The following is an 8320-nucleotide window of genomic DNA, read 5'->3' as shown; positions in this document are numbered from 1 at the left end:
AAATTATTAAATATGCCAAGTTCTAAAATAATAATAATAAAATTTTTTAGTATATGATATTATGTACAGTACTTCTTAAAAGAACGATTTCAATCAAGAAAATAATTTTAATGTGCATATATTTTTACTCATTTTATTATTATTATTTGTCTTTGAAGAAAATAGTAAGGATATATAGTGAAAATGTTTGTCTTGCGAATACTACAAGTTCACGTACCATTCTTAAAAATAATATATATTTTACACATCTTGTACCAAAAGAATATGTTAAATATTAATATTGGCTCAAGCAATATGATAGAAGGCTCCAGAAGAGCTATAATTTTGTTTCTCGGAGGATCAAAATTCATAATAAATAAAGCACTATTGTCTATTAAGTCTCTAAGAAACTTGTTAAGTTTTAAAAATATTCGCCAAAATAGATATCATATTGAAACAATGAATGAGAAAAATCATGAGTACTTATATATCACGACTCATAATTCAAATAAAAATGTTATATTATAAAAGTTACCCTCACTTTCATCTGAATTATATTATACTAAAATTAGTGCAATTGAATCACATGCCATTGTAAACCATAAGTTTACTAGCATAAATGAATTTATAACTTGACATGATCGACTGGGTCATCCTGGAACAACAATGATGTAAAAAATTATTGAAAACTCTCATGGACATTCACTAAAGAATCAAAAGATTCTTAAATCTATTGAATTTTGTTGTGCTGTATGTTTTCAAGGAAAGATAATTTTAAGGCTATCACCAGTAAAGGTTGGATTTGAGTCACTTGAATTCTTATAAAGGATTCAAGGCGATATATGTGGACCTATTCATCCACCATGTGAATCTTTTAGATATTTTATGATCCTGATAGATGCATCTTCGAGATGGTCACATGTGTGCTTATTGTTTTCTCGCAACTTGGCATTTGCGAGATTACTTGCTCAAATTATCCGATTAAAAACACAATTTTCAGAAAATTCAATCAAAGCAATTCGTCTTGATAATGTTGGTGAATTTACTTCCCAAGCCTTTGATGCTTATTGTATAGCTAATGGAATAAGCGTTGAACATCCAGTAGCTCATGTTCACACACAAAATGAATTAGCATAATCACTTATTAAATGCCTCCAATTAATTGCTAGACCTTTACTTATGAGAACAAATCTCCCAACCTCGATTTGGAGGCATGCTATTTTATATGCCGCAGCACTTATGCGTTTGAGGCCAACAAGTTACTATCAGTTCTCTCCTATACAATTAGCTTTTGGCCAGTAGCCAAATATTTTTCATTTAAAAATATTCGGATGTGCGATATATGTTCCCATTGCACCAGCTTCTCGCACCAAAATAGAACCCAAAAAAAAAATTGGGGATATATGTTGGATATGATTCACTCTCTAGTGAGGTATCTTGAGATACAAACTGGAGATGTATTTAAAGTCCGATTTGCAGATTGATATTTTGATGAATCAAAATTTCCAACATTAGGGGGAGAGAATAAGCTTCCTAAAAAGGAATTTAATTAGAATGCATCATCCTTGATGCATTTAGATCCTCTATAAGAGCAATGTGAACTAGAAGTTCAAAAGATTGTACATTTGCAAAGAATAACAAATGCATTGCCTAATGCATTTTCTGATACAAAGAGAATAACCAAATCTTATATACCAGCTGAAAATGTCTCAATTCGAATTGATGTCCCAGTTAGACAAGTGGCCACTAAAACAAATTTATGTAGAAACGTGATACACCTATCGGTTCCAAGGATAAAAATTCTCGAAAAAGAAAAGAGTTAAATACTATTCCTGTTGAAAAAGATAAAGACATAGTAAAGACACTTGCAGTTGTCCAAAATTCTGATATAGTTTTGATGCCAAAAGATGTTCAGGTACCTGAAATTTGTGAAAATGACGAGACCTCAATAAATTATGTCTTTACAGGAGAAAAATGAGACCGAAATAAGACAATTGTCGATAAAATATTTGCATATAATATGACATTAAATATCATGCATGAAATTAAGGATATTGAGCCAAGAACAGTCAAAGAATGTGGACAAATGAATGATTGGCCAAAAGGGGAGGAAGTTATGAAGACTGAGTTAGACTCACTTGCAAAACGGAAGTTTTTGGACCTGTAGTCCGTACACCAAAAGATGTAAAACATGTTGGATACAGATGGGTATTTGTGAGAAAATGAAATGAGAAAAATGAAGTTGTACGTTATAAAGCTCGACTTGTGGCACAAGGTTTTTCACAAAGGCTCGGTATAAATTATGAAGAAACATATTCTCCTGTAGTGGATGCAATAATATTGTGTTATTTGGTCAGTTTATCTGCATACCATAAATAACATATGCGTTTAATGGATGTGGTAACAACCTATTCATACGGATCATTAGATCGTGATATCTATATGAAAGTCCCTAAATGACTAAAGATATCTAAATCATGCCATGAATATTCGCAGGGGTTATACTTAGTAAAATTGCAAAGATCTTTATATGATCTAAAACAATCTTGACAAATGTAGTATAATCGTCTTACTGAGTATTTGGCCAAAAACGGATTTAAGAATGATGATATCTGCCCATGTGTTTTCATAAAGAAATTTGCATCTAGATTCATTATAATTGTTGTGTACGTTAATGATCTAAATATCATTAGAACCCTCTAAAGAGATTCCAACAATTATACAAGCTCTAAAAGAAGAATTTAAAATGAAAGATCTTGAAAAGACTAAATTTTGTCTTAACCTACAGATCGAGCATACAAAAAATAAAATCTTTATTCATCAAATAACATACAGAGAAAAGATCTTGTAGAGATTTTATATGGATAAGTCACATCATTAAGTACCCCAATGATCGTAAGATCTTTGGATGTGAAAAAATATCAATTCCGTCTTAAAGAAGAAAATGAAGATATCCTTGGTTTTGAAGTACCATATCTTAATTTCATTGGAGTACTAATGTATTTTGCTAATAATACACGACCCGATATATCATTTGCTGTGAACTTACTAGCAAGGTATAATTCCTCTCTAACTAGAAGACATTGGAATGAAATCAAACAAATCTTTCGATATCTTTATGGAACAGTTGACATGTGCTTGTTTTATCTATATGGATCCAAGTCATAACTAATTGGCTATGCAGATGCATGATATTTGTCTGACCCACACAAAGGGAGATCTCAAACAGGATACCTGTTCACATATGGTGATACAGCTATATCATGGAGATCCACAAAACAGACGATAGTAGCAACATCTTTTAATTATGCTGAAATAGTAGCGATTCATGAAGCAAGTCGCAAGTATTTTTAGCTCAGGAGTTTGATCCAATATATTCTGTTATCATGTGGACTAATTGATCATAAGATAGCTCAAACTATCCTGCTTGAAGATAATACAACATGCATTGCTCAACTTAAGGATAGATACATCAAAGGTGATAGGACGAAACATATTTCTCCCAAATTCTTCTTTACTCATGATCTTCAAAATCAAGGAACAATTGATGTCCAACAGATCCGCTCAAGCGATAATCTAGCAGATTTATTTACAAAGTCACTTCCAAAATCTTCCTTTAAAAGATTGGTACATCAGATTGGGATGCGCCGATTTCGAAATATTAAATAATGGTGATAAGAATGGGAGGCTGTACTCTTTTTTTCTTGATAAGTTTTTTTCTCATCGGAATTTTCTTGACAAGGTTTATAATAAGGCAATCCCAATTGCAAAGAATTTTGTACTCTTTTCCCTTCACTAAATTTTTTTTTCATTGGATTTTTCTTTAATAAGGTTTTAACGAGGCATAATCCTAAATGGACATCTATAAAGAAGTGTTGTGATAAGGATCATTACGTGGATATCCATTCTCAAAAGAGAATTACTTTAATAAAGTTAAAAATATTACTTTCTGTACGCATATAAATAGAAGGCTATGTCTCAGACAAAAACTACACTAGAATAATATATCAAATTTTCTCACTCTCTGTGAATCTTAAGTTGCAATATATATAATATTAGTAAATATATGAATTACTTCTATTATTATAATGAGATAATTATATTAATAAATATAAAAATATTAGAGTCTTCTATTTATATTTTTTTATTTTATATTTATTATATCTTTTTTATTTATTTATTTATTTTACAACACGTTATCAACACGAGACTCTGATCAAAATTTAGGAAGACTCAGGTAATAAATTTTTCATTATGTCAAAACTCTCTTATCTTGAATACAATTCAGCAATTATGCCTTCTTTTAATTCCTCGTTCCCAAACATTTTGTAAATTAATTACGATATCACTGCTTGAATCATATTGTCATGCAAATATATAAACTAATAAAAGCAGAAACCGGACCAGCGTTATTATAAAGTGATGGAAATTAAAGAATATAATGGTGATCAAGGACTAATTTCTAATCCGGGGCATGTGGTCGTAATTTTTTTAGATATAGACCAAACTTTAATATAATACTCAATTATTAGATTTTAGAATATTTTTTAAAATTTTAAAGAGAAAACAATACATAATTTGTATATTATATATTTAAATATTAAATTCTAAAATGTTTCGATGAGAACTTCCCCCAACACTAGCAGCTTCCAAAATCAATTTCTTCAACTGGGTTGCATTTTTCTTTATCTCTTTACCCTGTTCACCATCCACCATTTCCATGATGCACTTTTTCAATGCTTCTCTTCTCACAATTTTCTTCTTATCATCATCAAATGGAGCTCTAATTCCAACTTTCCAAACATCAACAATGTACTTTGCATTTGTGGCTTGATCTGACCACTGTGGCATCGCAATAGTTGGAACTCCTAAACTCAATGTTTCTAATGTAGAGTTCCAACCACAATGTGTTACAAAACATGCTATAGCTTCATGTTGTAGAACTTTTAGTTGAGAACACCATGTTACTATCAAACCCTTTTCCGATATTTTTTCAAAATCTTTTGGTAGTTTATTCTCTTCAGAAGCTCTAACCACCCACAAAAAATAATGATTACTATCTCTCAAAGCATAAGCAATTTCTCCCATTTGTTCCTCGTTAAGGGGAACCATACTTCCAAATGAAACATAAATAACTGACCCCTTTGGCTTGTTGTCTAGCCATTCTATGCAATCTTCACGCTTGAATTGTGCAACTTCATAATCTTGGTCATCTTTAATCCGGTTATCTAAGATCATAGATGGTATGTTTGGACCTACAGATCTAAATTTTGGCCAAATCTTTGTTGTCCATTCAGCAATCTGAAAACAAATATTATTGAACAAATATTAGATGCAAAACTAAAAGGGTCATTCTAGTATGTCTATGCTACACTGACTACAATAATTATGATATTTTAAAAAATATTACTAAAATAATTATTATAAAAAATATAACTTTAATTTTAACAATACTTTATAATTATCGTAACACCGTAAATGTATACCATAATGTTTAACGTCTTTATTATAATAAAATACAATTTAGTTTTACTATCATAATGAAAATGCACTAAAAAAAGGGGTTCAGAGAGCGGCTGTTCTTAACTGCCGCTACAAGAAATGCAGTGGCGGTTGCGCAGCAAACTATGAAAATGCTGCCATATTGACGGCATTTGTCGTTGGTTTGGGCTTAATTGATTCAAAAATAATGGACTCGTCATTTTCTAATTATTTTATCAATCATATATATTGATGTGAATATAATAATCTTGATGAAAGTACATAGTTATATTTATAAGAGTAAAGTTCTGTTTTATTTTTTCACATATCATCTCTATGGTTTGAAATATATTCTATATATTTTTATCCCAAATATCTTATATTATTTCATCTTATTTTAGTTCTCGAGTGAAAATTAAAATTTTTCGTCCTATTTCAATAATGTTAATCATTTAAACATACTTAAAGGTATTCAGATCATACATTTCTTTTATCAATAAAAAATATTTGATAATAAAAAAGATCAATTTTGTCTATTATGAACGTATAACTAGAGTTGAAAGTGAGTCGAACTGAACTGAGCTAGACCAAATTAAAACTTGGCTCACTAAAATTAAGTTTGGCTCGCAGCTCACTTTATTAATAATCGAGCATATTTCTTAAGTTCAAACTCTTTGAGCTCATGAGCTAGCTCAAATAATAGAAACATAATCTATAATTCTATATCAACAAATTATAACTTATATATTTTAAAAAAATTTAAAAAAATTAATTTTATATATTGTCTATCTATCAATAAATTATAAATTTTTTATTTATGTCTTACATCAAAATTATATATAATCGAATTAGTTTACGAATTAATGAACCGAGATTATCAAAGCTCAAACTTGACTCATTTAATTTATGAGCTTAATTTTAAGTTCAATCTAGATTTATCAGCTCACGAATTCAACTTATCAAATTGTTAACAAGTCAAGATCAAACTGAATCATGAGCTAACTTAATTTCCTTCCCGCACTACATATAAGTGAATACTAAGATCCATGGATACATCCCTAACCTTTTAATTAGGCGTTCACAAAATATATATTGAAATAAACAAAAAATAAAGTTGGTACCTCTTTGTCCAGCTCATAGATTGAATTGCACAAAACCCAATCAGCATTTTGAATGTTGGAGAACTGATCCACAAGAAACTTAAACTGAGCGGGTTCTTCCTCATATGTGAAGAAGAAAGAAGGCAAGTCCCACTTTTGAAGTTTGGGCATAGAAGGAAGCAAAATCTCATCCACATCACTAATAGGAACCTTAATCTTACCCAATTGAACATGATAGTATATACTGTTCACACCCATATTTTGAGTAAGATAAGAAGCCCCAATTATACCATGTTTTTTTGCAACATCAAGAGCCCAAGGCATGAATGAATCATAGATTATGCAATCCACAGGGTACCCTAATTGAGCATGATTCTCAAGAAGCTCAATAAGGGTTTGTTGGCCCACTTGCAAAAACTTGGATATATAAATCCGGGGGGGTATACCTTCAAAACCATCGTCAAATCCATCAGAAATGGATTCAAGGGACATGGAAGGTGGCAAGTTTTGCAACTTCTTGATAAAGGAGCGGGCTGTGCATAGTGTTACTTTCACTCCTTCATGTACCAAAAGCTTTGAGAATTGAATCATAGGATTTATGTGACCTTGTGCTGGGAATGCTAGGACCAAACAATGTGGTCTATTAGCTATGGTTGTGTTCTCGGTAACTACTTTGTGATTAATCTCCATCTTCTTGTTCTTGTTCTGTGTGTGTGTGTTTTTTTTTTTTTCATTTATACATGGAAAAACGCTATTAATAAAGCATGGCATTAAGATAAGAATGCTCCCCAATAATTCATTTTTAGTGGTGGGGCGTGGGGGTGCTCCAAAGCCCAAGAAATTGCACACTTATTTATAATTATTTTATTTATTTTAATATTTATAATTATATATATAGTTATAATAAAAAAAATCAATAAAACTCTACGTTCAAATAAAATACTTAACTAAATTTAACAAAGTTATTATAATAATTTTTCAAATCACACGTTTCTTTTTTCTTTTCCTCTTCTTCCGTTTTCTTCTCCTTCTCTATTTCTTTCTCTTCCTCTTCCTCTTTTTTCTTCTTTTGTTTCTTTCTCCTTCTATTCCTCTTTTTTTTCTTTTTCTTTTAAATTCACGCATGCAAGTTTTTCTTCTTTCCTTCTTCTCCTCTTCTTTCCTTTTCTTTTTCTTCCAAATTCACGCACGTAGATTTTTCGTTATTGTCATCACCAATAACACCAATATTTCTTCTTCTTCCCAATAACACTAATATTTTACAAATATCTTTATTAGTTCTGATTTTCTCTGCTATCATCGTTAAATAATTTCAGTTTATTTCTTAATTTATTTTCAGTTTATTTATGTGTTAATTGTGGTTCACTTGATACTGTTGATAAGTATTGACCAAACTTTTTATTCTTTAAGTAATGTCGGTTAATTTCTTAGTTTAATTGAGGTTCATTCGAGAAAAAACAGAAAAGAAAACATATATGATAGCACATAAGAGAGTTGGTGGGCAGTAAACCAAAAATGAAAATTTCTGGAACTTTTTCGTCAATACACTATATCTCTCTTACTCTTCTAGTGTATCTATGTATGTATGAATAATGTGAGCCTAATGAGAAGTCTAATTTATAGAGGAAATTGAAGGTCAAATGAGAACCGAACAATTGAATTTTAATTTGTTCTGTTTGGTTTGGATTTGCATTTTTTTTTGTGTGTATTCGAACCAAACCAAACCGATTAAAAACGGATTGGTTTAGTTCAGGTAATTG

General features: G+C 30.5%; 1 protein-coding gene across 1 annotated transcript; it reads right to left on the bottom strand.

Moving 5' to 3' along the window:
- On the bottom strand, positions 4582-7378 carry LOC107635204 (UDP-glycosyltransferase 74G1; the record flags this gene model as incomplete). The annotated part of the gene is given in 2 exon segments (XM_016338599.2): positions 4582-5280; positions 6582-7378. Coding segments are annotated over 2 exon segments (1449 nt in total), but the record flags the coding sequence as incomplete, so codon positions are not given.

The sequence above is a fragment of the Arachis ipaensis genome, chromosome B04, assembly GCF_000816755.2.
Source record: "Arachis ipaensis cultivar K30076 chromosome B04, Araip1.1, whole genome shotgun sequence".
Taxonomy (NCBI): Eukaryota; Viridiplantae; Streptophyta; class Magnoliopsida; order Fabales; family Fabaceae; genus Arachis; species Arachis ipaensis.
This window is presented reverse-complemented; position numbering and strand designations above follow the sequence as displayed.